The sequence below is a fragment of the Liolophura sinensis genome, chromosome 12, assembly GCF_032854445.1.
Source record: "Liolophura sinensis isolate JHLJ2023 chromosome 12, CUHK_Ljap_v2, whole genome shotgun sequence".
Classification (NCBI taxonomy): Eukaryota; Metazoa; Mollusca; class Polyplacophora; order Chitonida; family Chitonidae; genus Liolophura; species Liolophura sinensis.
Window position 1 is genome coordinate 29,639,429 of NC_088306.1, and position 17,646 is coordinate 29,657,074.

The following is a 17,646-nucleotide window of genomic DNA, read 5'->3' on the forward strand; positions in this document are numbered from 1 at the left end:
TACTTGGAGCAGTATGATACTCAACAATTACATGCAGAATTTACCTTATAATCTCACAAACAAACCAACTTGATTTAACCCGTAATATAACCAGTATAGAAAGGAGGCAATTTTCAAAGAGTAATTAACAAGAGTTCTAGATAGAATACTGTACATACATTATATACATAGTTATAATATAAACCCTTCTAGAAAATGTTGAGCTTTTTGTACAAAACACATATAAAATTCCTGAAGTTTAACACATACATGTAGAGTTATGCTACACTGATGTCAATATTTTATAAAATTCTCCTCAATAAAGGACGACTTTGCATACTGATGGTAGCTTGTCTACATAGTCTACATACATGTCCATGTACATCCAACTGTACCATGGTGAAGATAAATAGATAATAAAGAACTTCTAAGAGAACTTCATTTGCCATGTTTATTCATGGCTTGGTACTTTGTTTTCTTAGCTCTAGTGTCTTCTGCTAACTTGTGGGAGAACACGGTGGTGACTACAGAAAGTAATCACATTCCCACCCCCCTCGCGCATTTATCCGTTCTCTGCTGCGTTATTTACATGGTTATTCAGGGGTGCATGTAACCATGTCAGTACAGAAGACCGATGTACAGGCAATCCGTTAAGCGATGGGACCACTATTTTCACATCTGAAGAAAGGGAGACAGCTTTGTCAACAAACACACGTGGCATCGGATGCAGAACAGAGGAATACGCCATTCCCCCTGTGACAGTTGATGTTCAATGAAAAGCGAAGCTAAGATATATAGGTCACACTCAAAAACGTGTGGATCCACCAATAAGCTTAGAATAATGCAAAAGCACTGATGCTCCAAAAAACCTGACAAAAAAAGTTGCATATCTGATGTTTCAATATTTACAAAAAAAAAATTTGTCTGAAAATTGAAATGTAAAATATGTGATTCTCAGTTTGTTCAGGTAACACTTATTAATTGTATATTTTTTGGACTGTCTGAATTGCACGTGAATGAACACTGTATGTATACATCACAAGAAATACACAATATTTCATGCTACAGCTTCAATACACAAGTACTGAAAACACCATAAACTATCTCCGGTAAAAATTTTTAAAAAAACAATTTTTCTTAGCTAATTTTATATTATTATCAGTATTTGCCTATCTAGTTTGTTTACTGTCAATGTATTTTGTTGAGCAGTCATCAGCAAAATAGAACTAAGAGACCATGTACACTTCAGCTTTTCCCCAAAATATCCATACACCATACAATATTTATATATTTTTTTTACAAAACTGCCTATCCCCAATAATATTTCTACATCTAATTTAATAATACAACTGCTTATCAATCTCTTGCATTGCTTAAAAAAAGATTTTCATGAAGACACCAATGCATTTCACCTGAAGTTTGGTACCTAAAATGCTCTGTCAGAAGCAGATAAAGTCTGGTATGTAAAATGCTCTGTCAGAAGCAGATAGAGTCTGGTATGTGAAATGCTCTGTCAGAAGCAAATAAAGTCTGGTATGTAAAATGCTCTGTCTGAAGCAGATAGAGTCTTGTACGTAAAATGCTCTGTCAGAAGCAAATAAAAGCCTAAATATGGCACGTTGATGCCAACACTGAAGTTTTTCTGATAAGAAATTTATCACACTTCTTAAAAAACTCTGAGGTGCATGAATTCATCAGAATCAAGCAAAATATGTCACTTGAAATATGCCAAACTTGAGGTGAAATACAAATGGCAGTTTTAATTTGGCGGTGTGATTTTGCCTTACATGTACATGATCTTCACACCAAATAAAGGTGATCACACAGCCACAGATTAGGAATTTTTCAAACTATTAAAACGCAGTTCTGCCCGTTTTCATAGATTCACCGGTTTTGACAGACTTATACTTTTTGCTCTGATTCACCATTTTCAAAGATTCCCCCAGTTTTTCACAGATTCACTGCATGGTTTCACCAGATTTCCACCATTCACCCAGACATATACAACTTTGTTCATCTCGCATCACATATATTTATGAGTTTACTGAGCAGATTGGACCATTTTCACAGATTTCCCTGATTTAAAAGAATTACCTGATTTCACAGTTTGAGTGTTTTCAAAGATTGGACAGGATTTCCTTATTTCACCTGATCTCATACTAGTAGCAGGTTCACCTTTTTTTAGTTTTCGAGGATTCATCTGTTTGAGAGATTAACAAAAGATTCCACCTGTTCTCACAGACCCACCTGTTCTCACAGACCCACCAGTTTTCACAAACTCACCTGTTTTCACAGATCCACATGATCCACCAGTTTTCACAGACCCACCCGTTCTCACAGATTCATCTGTTCTCACAGATCCACCTGTTTCCACAAATTCACCTTTTTTCATCAATATCCCTCTTTTCATGTGACAGATTCACAATTTCTTACTGCTGGAATTTCTTGCTGAGCTCCTCCAGGCTTTTTATCAACTGGTCTTCTTCTTCTTTGGTGGCTTTAGTCCACGCTAAGGGCAAATGTTTGGCTACAGGGACTCGGTCTGAAACAAGACAATATGTGTTTGGCTACAGGGACTCGGTCTGAAATAAGACAATATGTGTTTGGCCACAGATACTCAATCTGAAACAAGACAACACATGTTTGGTTACAGAGACTCAATCTGAAACAAGACAGCACGTGTTTGGCTACAGAGACTTGATCTGACTCATTACAATTCGTTTATGGCCACAGAGACACGATCTGAAACAAGACTATTGGTTTATGGCTACAGAGACATGATCTGAAACAAGACTATTGGTTTATGGCTACAGAGACACGATCTAAAACAAGACTATTTGGTTTATGGCTACAGAGACATGATCTGAAACAAGACTATTGGTTTATGGCTACAGAGACATGATCTCAAACAAGACTATTGGTTTATGGCTAAAGAGACATGATCTGAAACAAGACTATTGGTTTATGGCTACAGAGACATGATATGAAACAAGATGGAGTTTGAAACTAGAGCTGCAAAGCAGTCTCTGCTGGGGTCCACATCGTTCGTCGTCTTAGATATCAGCTTAAAGACAGCTTAACCATATCTAAACTCATAACGCCTTTGAGAAGTCATTGACAATGCCGCAGAAACGAGCAAGTCAACAGCTTATATATCTGTCCAGATGCCGTCTAACTCCAGGTTAAAGCAATGGGAATAAAAAGTTTTTCCAAAGAAACGGTGGTGTCATTTGAACGCTTCTAGTGATAAAACTATTGATCGTAGCTCAAATCTATTGGCATGTTACACAAAGAGCATGTCTTGGGCTACAACTTGCAAGTTTTTCCATCGACCATAGTTCTTGAGGTACAGGTCACTGAAATAACGTAAATAAATTTAGTTTTTTGACTATATCTCAAAAAGTCATAGACAAAAAATAAAAGGAGATTCAGAATCAGTGGCCTGAAATACACCAGAATATGTAAAAATTGCGAGCTTACATAGTTTTCACCAGAAGTCAGGGATTTTCTTAAAGTTATTGTAACTACCAACTGTCTACTAGAATATCAAATTTTAGAACAATCTGTTCAGTGGTTCAGAAGAAGAAGGTGTTGAAACGATTTCATATAAAATCCAATATGGCTGGGAAACCATGTGACATGAGGAAAAATGAAATAGCTAGCAAACAACTTCGGGTTAGGGGAATTTACTGCAAAATATAAGGTCAATCGGTCAAATGATCTGGGCTGTAGCGAGCTCACAAACCAAATAAATAACAACACTAATCCACACAAAAACCACAGGTGTCCTGCAGGACTACCTGCATGGACACCTAACAAGACAATTGGTTTGGGTTACAGAGACACGATCTGAAACAAAACAATTGGTTTTTGACCATGGTGACTCAGTCTGAAACAAGACAATAGGCTTTTAGCCACAGAGACTCAATCTGAAACAAGACAATAGGCTTTTAGCCACGAAGACTCAATCTGAAACAAGACAATACGCTTTAGCCACGAAGACTCAATCTGAAACAAGACAATAGGCTTTTAGCCACGAAGACTCAATCTGAAACAAGACAATAGGCTTTTAGCCACAGAGACTCAATCTGAAACAAGACACTTGATGTTGGATCACACACTATATGTGAAACGGGCCAATCCCTAGGCATATGTGTATTCCATACAAGTAACAGTATCAGAATACAAGGGGAACTGTGGGGACTGCATTTACTTTATAGATTTATGCGATTGGTGTTTTACGTTGTGCTCAAGAATATTTCACTTATACGACTGAGGCCAGCATTAGGGTGGGAGGAAACCAGGGTGGACACTTTAACAGACCTATCACCTATCCACAATTTGCCACTATGGTGATTAACTATCAGCGAACTTCATGGTTTCATTTTTCTATACCTATGGCAATTAAAATCAACTTTGGATGAAGTTGTTTTTACTGTTTATAAGATGGGGGTGCATGTACATCAACTTTACACTTTTTATTCCCTTTAACTGATTAGCTCACTGTCCCTATTTTCCTCACCTTGGAAAAACAATCCGCTTGACTGCTTAAGAGCTGCCTCAGAGATAGCTAACCAGATGAGAGTATCAGCTCCTTCCTCTGCAGATCGCAATCGCGTCTTCATTTTCTCATAGAAATCAGGCATTGCAGAACGCACCGCTGAAAATGTTAACACAAAGTGGAGATGCCAGTGCAGCTGTTGTACAGCTTAAAGTGTTAGATGCATGGTAGGCAAAACATTTCTTTTCAATTCATTCAAGAGGGGATTGTGGTGCAACAGAGGATTGTGGTTCAAAAGGTGATTGTGTGGCAAGAGGGGATTGTGGAGCAAGAGGAGATTGTGGGGCAAGGTGGGATTGTGGGGCAAGAGGTGATAGTGGCCCTACACATACATGTATACCCTCAAAATTTAAAACATAGAAAATTCTTTTTCACACTAAAACATATTTTGCTCCATATAATTTATAATGCACTTCACACCTCTGACCTGAACCACACCTTAACCTCACCTGTACCACACTTGCACCACACCTTAACCTCACCTGCACCACCCCTTAACCTCAACTGCACAACATCTAAAGCACATCTTAACCTCATCTGCACATTGTCTAAAGCACACCTTAACCTCACCTGCACCACACCTTAACCTCACCTGCACCACCCCTTAACCTCAACTGCACAACACCTAAAGCACACCTTAACCTCATCTGCACATTGTCTAAAGCACACCTTAACCTCACCTGCACCACACCTTAATCTCACCTGCACCTCACCTGCATATCATCTCATGCACACCTGAAACACCTCCACATTATCAAAAGCACACCTTAACTCCACCTGTACCACACCTTAACCTCAGATGCACATCATCTAAAGCACACCTTAACCTCACTTGTACCCCACACCTTAACCTCAGCTGCACGTCATCTAAAGCTCACCTTAACCTCACTTGTACCACACTTTAACCTCAGCTGCACATCATCTAAAGCACACCTTAACCTCATTTGTACCACACCTTAACATCACCTGCACATCATCTAAAGTACCTGTGTCAGCCCATCCTGAAGGCATGCTGGAGAAGTGAAATACCTCTAACCTGGACTTCACCTTAACCTCACTTGTACCACACCTGTGTCTGCCCATCCTGAGGGCATACTGGAGAAGTGAAATAACTCTGACCTGGACTTCACCTTAACCTCACTTGTACCACACCTGGGTCTGCCCATCCTGAGGGCATACTGGAGAAGTGAAATACCTCTGACCTGGACCTCACCTTAACCTCACTTGTACCACGCCTGTGTCTGCCCATCCTGAGGGCATACTGGAGAAGTGAAATACCTCTGACCTGGACTTCACCTTAACCTCACTTGTACCACACCTGTGTCTGCCCATCCTGAGGGCATACTGGAGAAGTGAAATACCTCTGACCTGGACTTCACCTTAACCTCACTTGTACCACACCTGTGTCTGCCCATCCTGAGGGCATACTGGAGAAGTGAAATACCTCTGACCTGGACCTCACCTTAACCTCACTTGTACCACGCCTGTGTCTGCCCATCCTGAGGGCATACTGGAGAAGTGAAATACCTCTGACCTGGACTTCACCTTAACCTCACTTGTACCACACCTGTGTCTGCCCATCCTGAGGGCATACTGGAGAAGTGAAATACCTCTGACCTGGACTTCACCTTAACCTCACTTGTACCACACCTGTGTCTGCCCATCCTGAGGGCATACTGGAGAAGTGAAATACCTCTGACCTGGACCTCACCTTAACCTCACTTGCACCACACCTGGGCCTCTCTTAACCCACACCTAAGACTCGCCTATACCACACCAGAGGCTCACCTATACCACACCTAAGCCTCACCAGTATCAGACCTAAGCCTCACCTGGTGTGTCTGCCCATCCTGGGTGCATGCTGGAAAAGTGGACAGCTGGGTACTCTGAGGCGTACTTCTCGGCCATGATCACTTGCTGTCGTTTGTTCTGCGCATACGCCATTGTCCCATCAAAGGGTGTCATTTTGGCAAACTGCAGATCTGCCACATTAAGTTTCTGGACCAGCATCCCACCAGATGATACTAAAATCTGAAACATGAAAAACAATGCCCATAAAACTGTCAATACTTACTTGCACTTATGCAAATTTTAAGGATTTCAAGTCACCTTGCATGTAGGCTTCTCATTAGGTACATGGTCTTATTAAAAGTCAAGAAGCTCATGTTTTAAAGGGCTACAGAATAGATGCTGATTGGCTGATAGTGGAGATAGGGTTTTCTGGGTTAAATCTGGCAGCCTTGGTCATGCTTGAATAAATACGCCATACCTAAAAGTCAGTTCAAGAAAGGTATAGCCTATCCTACACACCAGCCAATCAGCATCAGTTCTGTATCCCATTAAGATAAGATGTCAAAAATGGTTCCAACAAATTCTTAACCCTCATACTTAATTTTCTGATTTTTTTTCATAACTTCCACAGACTCAAAATGTAAAGGCTGTTAAAATAAGCTACAGTTTTAAAAGGTTCTTGAATTCTATGATGCCACTTATTTATTTGTGAAGTACTCAATTTTCGCATGGAATTAATTTTCGCAGATTTCGCAGTCAATTATTTACCAAAAAATAATTCCAGCAAAAAAAAATTCCAAAACTGAATCATACATTACAGGTGGTAGTATTAATGAAGTCAAAGAGTGAGTGAGTGAGTGCTTGGGGTTTAACGTCGTACTCAACAATTTTTTCGGTCATATGACGACGGAGGAATCTTTAGGGTGCATGTACGTGTAATGTGCCTCCTTGTAGCAGGACGGATTTCCACCGCTCTTTTATTTAGTGCTGCTTCACTGAGACGACTTACCGAAGGCAAGTAAGCCGCCCCGCCCGAGCCATTATACTGATACGGGTCAACCAGTCGTTGCACTATCCCCTTCATGCTGAACACCAAGCGAGGAAGTTACAACTTCCTCTTTTAAAGTCTTAGGTGTGACTCGATCAAGGATTGATCTGATCTACCGGTCCCGAAGCGGACGCTCTACCAACTGTGCTATCCGGGCCGGTTATGAAGTCAAAGAGAACTGACAAGAGTTGTGATAAGAAAGCCCAGGGGGCCAGTTAAATTTAAACAGCAGGGAGGGAAAAGTAGGCTTTAAATATACGCCAATTCTGATGATACAGGTTGGTGGGTATAAAACAAAGTGGGAGTTCATTCATCTTCAGTTTGATCAGTCTTCGGTATACCAGTAAAGTGAATGTAACTTAGACACCATCACATGCTGGCTTCAAACCAATGTTGCTTTGATACACGCTATCCCATTGGCTGTGTCTCTTCAACGAGTGAGCTTCTAACAAACTGTGAACTGTGTACAACAATGCATTGGCCATTTGACAGCTACGCCAATGTTACTGGTTGTTGTTCGGCTGCAAAGGACAATTAAACCGAAAAAAATCTAAACCTAATGGTGTTGCTGGATGAAGAATGAATGGCTTCCTCAGATAATAGTTATTATGTTTTGCATTGAAATGTTCCAAAAGCAATTAAAACAGAAAACAATCTAAACCTAATGGTGTTGCTTGATGAAGAATGAATGGCTTCCTCAGATAATAGTTATTATGTTTTGCATTGAAATGTTCCAAAAGCGATTAAAACAGAAAACAATCTAAACCTAATGGTGTTGCTGGATGAAGAATGAATGGCTTCCTCAGATAATAGTTATTATGTTTTGCATTGAAATGTTCCAAAAGCGATTAAAACAGAAAACAATCTAAACCTAATGGTGTTGCTTGATGAAGAATGAATGGCTTCCTCAGATAATAGTTAGTTCTTAGGTTTTGCACTGAAATGTTCCAAAAGTGATTAAAACAGAAAACAATCTAAACCTAATGGTGTTGCTGGATGAAGAATGAATGGCTTCCTCAGATAATAGTTATTATGTTTTGCATTGAAATGTTCCAAAAGCGATTAAAACAGAAAACAATCTAAACCTAATGGTGTTGCTTGATGAAGAATGAATGGCTTCCTCAGATAATAGTTAGTTCTTAGGTTTTGCACTGAAATGTTCCAAAAGTGATTAAAACAGAAAACAATCTAAACCTAATGGTGTTGCTGGATGAAGAATGAATGGCTTCCTCAGATAATAGTTATTATGTTTTGCATTGAAATGTTCCAAAAGCGATTAAAACAGAAAACAATCTAAACCTAATGGTGTTGCTTGATGAAGAATGAATGGCTTCCTCAGATAATAGTTAGTTCTTAGGTTTTGCACTGAAATGTTCCAAAAGTGATTAAAACAGAAAACAATCTAAACCTAATGGTGTTGCTGGATGAAGAATGAATGGCTTCCTCAGATAATAGTTATTATGTTTTGCATTGAAATGTTCCAAAAGCGATTAAAACAGAAAACAATCTAAACCTAATGGTGTTGCTTGATGAAGAATGAATGGCTTCCTCAGATAATAGTTAGTTCTTAGGTTTTGCACTGAAATGTTCCAAAAGTGATTAAAACAGAAAACAATCTAAACCTAATGGTGTTGCTTGATGAAGAATGAATGGCTTCCTCAGATAATAGTTAGTTCTTAGGTTTTGCATTGAAATGTTCCAAAAGCGATTAAAACAGAAAACAATCTAAACCTAATGGTGTTGCTTGATGAAGAATGAATGGCTTCCTCAGATAATAGTTAGTTCTTAGGTTTTGCACTGAAATGTTCCAAAAGTGATTAAAACAGAAAACAATCTAAACCTAATGGTGTTGCTTGATGAAGAATGAATGGCTTCCTCAGATAATAGTTAGTTCTTAGGTTTTGCACTGAAATGTTCCAAAAGCGATTAAAACAGAAAACAATCTAAACCTAATGGTGTTGCTTGATGAAGAATGAATGGCTTCCTCAGATAATAGTTAGTTCTTAGGTTTTGCACTGAAATGTTCCAAAAGTGATTAAAACAGAAAACAATCTAAACCTAATGGTGTTGCTTGATGAAATGTTCCAAAAGTGATTAAAACCGAAAACAATCTAAACCTAATGGTGTTGCTTGATGAAGAATGAATGGCTTCCTCAGATAATAGTTAGTTCTTAGGTTTTGCATTGAAATGTTCCAAAAGTGATTAAAACATAAAACAATCTAAACCTAATGGTGTTGCTTGATGAAGAATGAATGGCTTCCTCAGATAATAGTTAGTTATTATGTTTTGCATTGAAATGTTCCAAAAGCGATTAAAACAGAAAACAATCTAAACCTAATGGTGTTGCTTGATGAAGAATGAATGGCTTCCTCAGATAATAGTTAGTTATTATGTTTTGCATTGAAATGTTCCAAAAGCGACTAAAACAGAAAACAATCTAAACCTAATGGTGTTGCTTGATGAAGAATGAATGGCTTCCTCAGATAATAGTTAGTTATTATGTTTTGCATTGAAATGTTCCAAAAGCGATTAAAACAGAAAACAATCTAAACCTAATGGTGCTGCTTGATGAAATGTTCCAAAAGCGATTAAAACCGAAAACAATCTAAACCTAATGGTGTTGCTTGATGAAGAATGAATGGCTTCCTCAGATAATAGTTAGTTCTTATGTTTTGCACTGAAATATTCCAAAAGCGACAGATCACTGTGGAGTAAATCTGCGAAAATAAATTCCAGCGAATCGTAAGTACTTTACAGTAATTAATAGGTATATCAAAAACATACCACTCTTGGTTTATCTGCTTTCATAAGAACTGGGATGAGGGTTGTTGTTAGTATGTGGGTACCTGTGGAAAAAAAAAACCAACCAACCAAAGCATACACATCAGTTGTAGCTTGTAAATTTCTTAATAGTTGGTAAGTTATTTAGAAAGCCATATTGCTTCCGTTGTATGAAAGTTGTTTACACATTATGTTGAATTTTCCAAGACAATATGGGGAAGGTTAAATATCAATAACATGGGACATGTATTAAAACTGACCAAAACTGAGTCAAGGCTTGATTATAAACTAATTCTACATGTAATTTTTAATGGCTAGTTTTTCCTCCTTCTCTGACACTGTAAATGTACATAAAAGTAGCATCGAAGGAATACAAACAGATGCCTGAAAAAGGTCAGTCTCTGTAAATGGTACCTAAAGTGTTTGTGGCAAAGTTTTTTTCCAGTTCGTCTTCTGTCAACTCTCGAGTGTTTACCATACAGCCAGCATTGTTTATCTGAAAACCACAAGAGCATTTCCACTGATTTCACTGATGCCTTAATTACATGTGGGTGAGAATTAATACACACTGAGTTGGAATGTGATAATTCATGATGACAGCTCCTAATTCAGGAGCAGTATCCAATTCATGATCAGTTTTCAGTCCTTCAGCTGGAACCTTTAATTAGCCGCTGACCAATGAGTTCATGTGGGTGAATCCTTATAGTGTTTACATGTACACCTGCACAAGCCATTAGGTGAGGTGGCTTCCTCATAGCCAAGGTATCCCGCCTCCTATGTCCCCCACCCATTTACATGTACACCTGCACAAGCCATTAGGTGAGGTGGCTTCCTCACAGCCAAGGTATCCCGCCTCCTATGTCCCCCACCCGTTTACATGTACACCTGCACAAGCCATTAGGTGAGGTGGCTTCCTCATAGCCAAGGTATCCCGCCTCCTATGTCCCCCACCCGTTTACATGTACACCTGCACAAGCCATTAGGTGCGGTGGCTTCCTCATAGCCAAGGTATCCCGCCTCCTATGTCCCCCACCCGTTTACATGTACACCTGCACAAGCCATTAGGTGAGGTGGCTTCCTCATAGCCAAAGTATCCCGCCTCCTATGTCCTCACCCGTTTACATGTACACCTGCACAAGCCATTAGGTGCGGTGGCTTCCTCATAGCCAAAGTATTCCGCCTCCTATGTCCCCCACCCGTTTACATGTACACCTGCACAAGCCATTAGGTGCGGTGGCTTCCTCATAGCCAAAGTATCCCGCCTCCTATGTCCCCCACCCGTTTACATGTACACCTGCACAAGCCATTAGGTGCGGTGGCTTCCTCATAGCCAAGGTATCCCGCCCCCTATGTCCCCCACCTGTTTACATGTACACCTGCACAAGCCATTAGGTGAGGTGGCTTCCTCATAGCCAAAGTATCCCGCCTCCTATGTCCCCCACCCGTTTACATGTACACCTGCACAAGCCATTAGGTGAGGTGGCTTCCTCATAGCCAAAGTATTCCGCCTCCTATGTCCCCCACCCGTTTACATGTACACCTGCACAAGCCATTAGGTGCGGTGGCTTCCTCATAGCCAAAGTATCCCGCCTCCTATGTCCCCCACTCGTTTACATGTACACCTGCACAAGCCATTAGGTGCGGTGGCTTCCTCATAGCCAAGGTATCCCGCCTACTATGTCCCCCACCCGTTTACATGTACACCTGCACAAGCCATTAGGTGCGGTGGCTTCCTCATAGCCAAGGTATCCTGCCTCCTATGTCCCCCACCCGTTTACATGTACACCTGCACAAGCCATTAGGTGCGGTCGCTTCCTCATAGCCAAGGTATCCCGCCTACTATGTCCCCCACCCTTTTACATGTACACCTGCACAAGCCATTAGGTGCGGTGGCTTCCTCATAGCCAAGGTACCCTGCCTCCTATGTCCCCCACCCATTTACATGTACACCTGCACAAGCCATTAGGTGCGGTGGCTTCCTCATAGCCAAGGTATCCTGCCTCCTATGTCCCCCACCCGTTTACATGTACACCTGCACAAGCCATTAGGTGAGGTGGCTTCCTCATAGCCAAGGTATCCCGCCTCCTATGTCCCCCACCTGTTTACATGTACACTTGCACATGCCATTAGGTGAGGTGTCTTCCTCATAGCCAAGGTATCCCGCCTCCTATGTCCCCCACCCGTTTACATGTACACCTGCACAAGCCATTAGGTGAGGTGGCTTCCTCATAGCCACGGTATCCCGCCTCCTATGCCCCCCACCTGTTTACATGTACACCTGCACAAGCCATTAGGTGTGGTGGCTTCCTCATAGCCAAGGTATCCCGCCTCCTATGTCCCCCACCCATTTACATGTACACCTGCACATGCCATTAGGTGAGGTGGCTTCCTCATAGCCAAGGTATCCCGCCTCCTATGTCCCCCACCCGTTTACATGTACACCTGCACAAGCCATTAGGTGCGGTGGCTTCCTCATAGCCAAGGTATCCCGCCTCCTATGCCCCCCACCCGTTTACATGTACACCTGCACAAGCCATTAGGTGAGGTGGCTTCCTCATAGCCAAGGTATCCCGCCTCCTATGTCCCCCACTCGTTTACATGTACACCTGCACAATCCATTAGGTGCGGTGGCTTCCTCATAGCCAAGGTATCCCGCCTCCTATGTCCCCCACCCGTTTACATGTACACCTGCACAAGCCATTAGGTGAGGTGGCTTCCTCATAGCCAAGGTATCCCGCCTCCTATGCCCCCCACCCGTTTACATGTACACCTGCACAAGCCATTAGGTGAGGTGGCTTCCTCATAGCCAAGGTATCCCGCCTCCTATGTCCCCCACCCGTTTACATGTACACCTGCACAATCCATTAGGTGCGGTGGCTTCCTCATAGCCAAGGTATCCCGCCTCCTATGTCCCCCACCCGTTTACATGTACACCTGCACAAGCCATTAGGTGAGGTGGCTTCCTCATAGCCAAGGTATCCCGCCTCCTATGACCCCCGCCCCGCCCCCACTCAACTCTGCCGCCAAGTATATAACCAAGTTATTTGATAAAGTATAAAGTTTAAATTATATGTATGCCTAATGACATTTAGTATACGCCTGAAACACAGCCTCCTTCTCAGACCTGATGTATTAAAGAGAAATTCTTTTTGAAATAGGGTATTAAACAACAACAATCAAATGAAGAAATAGAAAATAACTTAATAACATTTGATAATAAATGTTATTAAAACTCACCAACACGTTCAGTGGTTTTCCAGACTCTTCAAATGCCTTTGCAAACTTGTACACTTCCCTGGGTTTAGACATGTCTAACTGATGAAGGACAACATCCTGTTAAACAGATGCAATGTCACATCAAAGCAAAAAAAAAAACCAAAAAAAAAAAACAAAAGAAATAAATACAACTTTTTCAATCGTAATAGTTTCTTTATCTTCTAAAACAACATCATGTCATTCTGAGATTTAAACTGTGTACACATTTGATGTTATAGCCAAACAAACACGGGTGATGTTATAGCCAAACAAACACAGGTGATGTTATAGCCAAACAAACACGGGTGATGTTATAGCCAAACAAACACGGGTGATGTTACAGCCAAATAAACACAGGTGATGTTATAGCCAAACAAACACAGGTGATGTTATAGCCAAACAAACACAGGTGATGTTATAGCCAAACAAACATGGGTGATGTTATAGCCAAACAAACACAGGTGATGTTATAGCCAAACTAACACGGGTGATGTTACAGCCAAACAAACACAGGTGATGTTATAGCCAAACAAACATGGGTGATGTTATAGCCAAACAAACACGGGTGATGTTACAGCCAAACAAACACAGGTGATGTTACAGCCAAACAAACACAGGTGATGTTATAGCCAAACAAACATGGGTGATGTTATAGCCAAACAAACACGGGTGATGTTACAGCCAAACACAGGTGATGTTACAACCAAACAAACACGGGTGATGTTATAGCCAAACTAACACGCATGATGTTACAGCCAAACAAACACAGGTGATGTTATAGCCAAACAAACAGAGGTGGAGATTATCTCTCTTACTGCCTTCGTTGATCAACTGATGTTCCCTGCCATATTCAAGACTACATGTATTTCATTTACACAACTGGCATCAGCTGTGTGTGGGATCAGCTGTGTGTGGGATCAGCTGTGTGTGGGATTAGTTGTGTGTAGGATCAGCTGTATGTGGGAGCAGCTGTGTGTGGGATCAGTTGTATGTGGGATCAGTTGTGTGTAGAATCAGCTTTATGTGTGATCAGCTGTGTGTGGGATCAGCTGTGTGTGGGATCAGCTGTAAGTGTGATCAGCTGTGTGTGGGATCAACTGTGTGTATGATCAGCTGTATGTGGGATCAGCTGTGTGTGGGATCAGATGTGTGTGGGATCAGATGTGTGTGGGATCAGATGTATGTGTGATCAGCTCTTTGTAAACAGCTAGAGCCTTGGAAGGAGCCATTTGGAAGTCTTGTGTGTCAAATCATGATTTAAGCAGAAGCAAGTGTTATAGCCTGCCCCTTGTCACATTTTTTTCATGAATTTGTGGTCTACATATCCACCAGAATCAAGTCTGCATACACGTAGGTTTATGAACACTCCTGCCACCAAAACTGTGTGGAAAATTCACCAAGAAGGATGGAAGTACTCTTCATTCTTACAATAATTCACAACCTAACCTGGTTTCCTGTGGTCTCTATTATCTCCTGCCTAGCTTCCTCTCCTCTTTCTAAACTCCGGCACACCATGTGAACAGTTCCTCCTAAAGTTTTAAGGAATACCAAATAAAAACAACAACAGTTGTAGATTCACAAAGTATGGACACATCATCAGCTGTTTATGTATATATCCATGAAATATGAAAACAGAGGAAAACAGTTGGTGTTATAGCCCAGACAGGGAATCATCTATCTATTATAAAGTATAAATATTGAGACTGGCCATCTGGCAACCATGACAACTGTGGAAATGAACAAATGTGAGTCTTGACACATCATCATCCGTGTATGCATGTATTCACCTACAATTAAAACTCCACGCCGAAAACAGTTGTAGTTGTAGCCTGAACAAAAAAATCATATCTATTTATATAGTATACATGTATATCAGGATCACGGCTATGTGGTTACCATGACAACTGCTAGAGTGGACAAATTGGAGAGATGGACAAAATCACTATATCATAATATGCTCGGCCTTTACACTTATGGCGTATAAAAATCATGCACAGCTGCCTACAAATCACTGTTTGCTATAGCTGTCTCAAAATTTGCAGACGAAAGGAAGACGAAGTTTCTAAACAGATTAATGCTTGGCAGCACTCCATTAATTGCAAGTAGTCTGGTAAAAAGATAAAACAAAACAAAAAGTTAAAATCATATCTTTATGATCTACGTAATTATAATCGAGAGAGATACTTAGAAAGATAACAAATACATTTCTCAATCTGAAGGGCTTAGCATAAACAGGATGATGATTTATGGCCTGCCTAAGAAAGATGGCCACTCTCTGCAGAAAGGACACACTCCTTACAGCACATACGCCACTCTCTGCAGAAAGAACACACTCCTTACAGCACATACGCCACTCTCTGCAGAAAGGACACACTCCTTACAGCACATACGTCACTCTCTGCAGAAAGGACACACTCCTTACAGCACAAACGCCGCTCTCTGCAAAAAGGACACACTCCTTACAGCACATACGTCACTCTCTGCAGAAAGGACACACTCCTTACAGCACATACGTCACTCTCTGCAGAACGGACACACTCCTTACAGCACATACGCCACTCTCTGCAGAAAGGGCACACTCCTTACAGCACATACGTCACTCTCTGCAGAACGGACACACTCCTTACAGCACATACGCCACTCTCTGCAGAAAGGACACACTCCTTACAGCACATACGCCGCTCTCTGCAAAAAGGACACGCTCCTTACAGCACAAACGCCGCTCTCTGCAAAAAGGACACACTCCTTACAGCACATACGCCCCTCTCTGCAAAAAGGACACACTCCTTACAGCACATACGCCGCTCTCTGCAGAAAGGACACACTCCTTACAGCACATACGCCACTCTCTGCAAAAAGGACACACTCCTTACAGCACATACGCCACTCTCTATGCGGAGTACATCACTCCCACCATCAGACAAGCCTGACCTTTGGAACTTGTGCAATGCACATTTAGGCTAGTTTAGCTTAGCATCACCACTGGTGTCCTCATGTGGAACTATTTGATCAGCATTTATCAATAAAATTGCTCCAGGTGTTGAATAGAATCAGGTGGCGTATACTTTAGATAAAGAGAATGCTAGTGTATAACGTATTATTAGATACCAAGGCTGAGACAGAGATTTTGTGTTTTCTGACATCACTTCCTGCCTCATCATGCTGTCCCCAGTGGCCTCAGTGTTGTTCAAGATTTCTGCACAAATTTTGGTAGTGGTGGCAATGATGTAAAGCAAATAATGAAAGCTGTGCAAGCACAGTAAGGTATGGAGAAAACAACATGGTTACATATAGCATCGATACAATCATATCCTAACTGGTGCTCTGACCTTTCTTGGCTATGGCAACAGCTGCACACTTTCCTAAGCCACTATTGGCTCCAGTTATCATGAAGTTTCTACCATTGAGTTGCACATCCAAATCTGATGCATTGAAATGTTTACTGGCAGAAGTGTACCCATTCCTGCAAGGCCAAAGTAACAACATGTTAAACACCATCATCTTCTAGCAAGCTCTAGCAATAAGGCATGTAGGCAAAGGGTCCTTTCATTCTTGACAATGTACTGTTTTCTGCTTCTGTTTTTGAAGTATTAAGTCAAGTGAATCAGTCATCAGTACCGGTATGTGTTGCATGGCCACAATAGTATTTATTTATTTCCTTACTAGTATTTATTTAAATTCATCTGTTTGTTTCGCTAAAAAAATTTTGTAATCATAATCTGAACTGTAAAAACACATGGCACATTCATATACGTCTATTTCTATGATGGTAGACTCCAAAATCTGGAATGCTGGCCACAAAACTAGTAATTAAGCTTACATGTATGCATGTAGACTGCATGTATGTTAACTACGTGTTGGTGCATGGTAGGCCTACTCACTTTGTGTATTCTTTCATTCCTTTCACAAACCATACTGCTTGGCGGTAGATAGACATAGTTACCCTTCAGTATATAACCCAACCAGCTAGCACAAGTAAACCTGCAAAATGAACACAAATGTCACGTGACAGCTCTATGTTGCATAAATCACCCAACTTTTTCAACCTCGAGCAGCTCACTCTGAATCTAAATAATAAAATTACGGCTTTAATTCCTTTATTTTGGTACCCATTCTGATTCAAGCATAATGCTTTTACTTTGGTCTGCTAGAAATATCAATGCCAAAAGTATCTGTAAAAAGTCAAAATTTACAAGTATTTAAGACATAACTCCATCAAACCCGCTTGTC

General features: G+C 41.1%; 1 protein-coding gene across 1 annotated transcript; it reads right to left on the reverse strand.

Annotated features, from left to right (window-relative positions):
- Nucleotides 1-422: 422 nt before the first annotated feature.
- LOC135479179 (dehydrogenase/reductase SDR family member 12-like) lies at nt 423-17,401 on the reverse strand. The gene is made up of 10 exons (XM_064758954.1): nt 17,298-17,401; nt 16,746-16,879; nt 14,863-14,945; nt 13,399-13,494; nt 10,576-10,657; nt 10,165-10,226; nt 6,373-6,571; nt 4,502-4,639; nt 2,413-2,521; nt 423-657 (listed from the first exon to the last, which is right to left on the reverse strand). The coding sequence occupies exons 1-10, from the start codon at nt 17,351-17,353 to the stop codon at nt 630-632; spliced, it is 987 nt and encodes a 328-aa protein (XP_064615024.1). The 5' UTR covers nt 17,354-17,401; the 3' UTR covers nt 423-629.
- Between the last annotated feature and the right edge of the window lie 245 nt (nt 17,402-17,646).

Excerpts from the sequence above, each read along its gene's own strand:
- LOC135479179 (XM_064758954.1), bottom strand. The coding sequence starts at position 17,353 with ATGTCTATCTACCGCCAAGCAGTATGGTTTGTGAAAGGAATGAAAGAA. Across the intron at positions 2,522-4,501 it reads AAGCGGATTGTTTTTCCAAG|ACCGAGTCCCTGTAGCCAAA; the intron begins GTGAGGAAAATA and ends GTCTTGTTTCAG. Across the intron at positions 658-2,412 it reads CTCAGCAAGAAATTCCAGCA|ATGTGAAAATAGTGGTCCCA; the intron begins GTAAGAAATTGT and ends CCCTTTCTTCAG.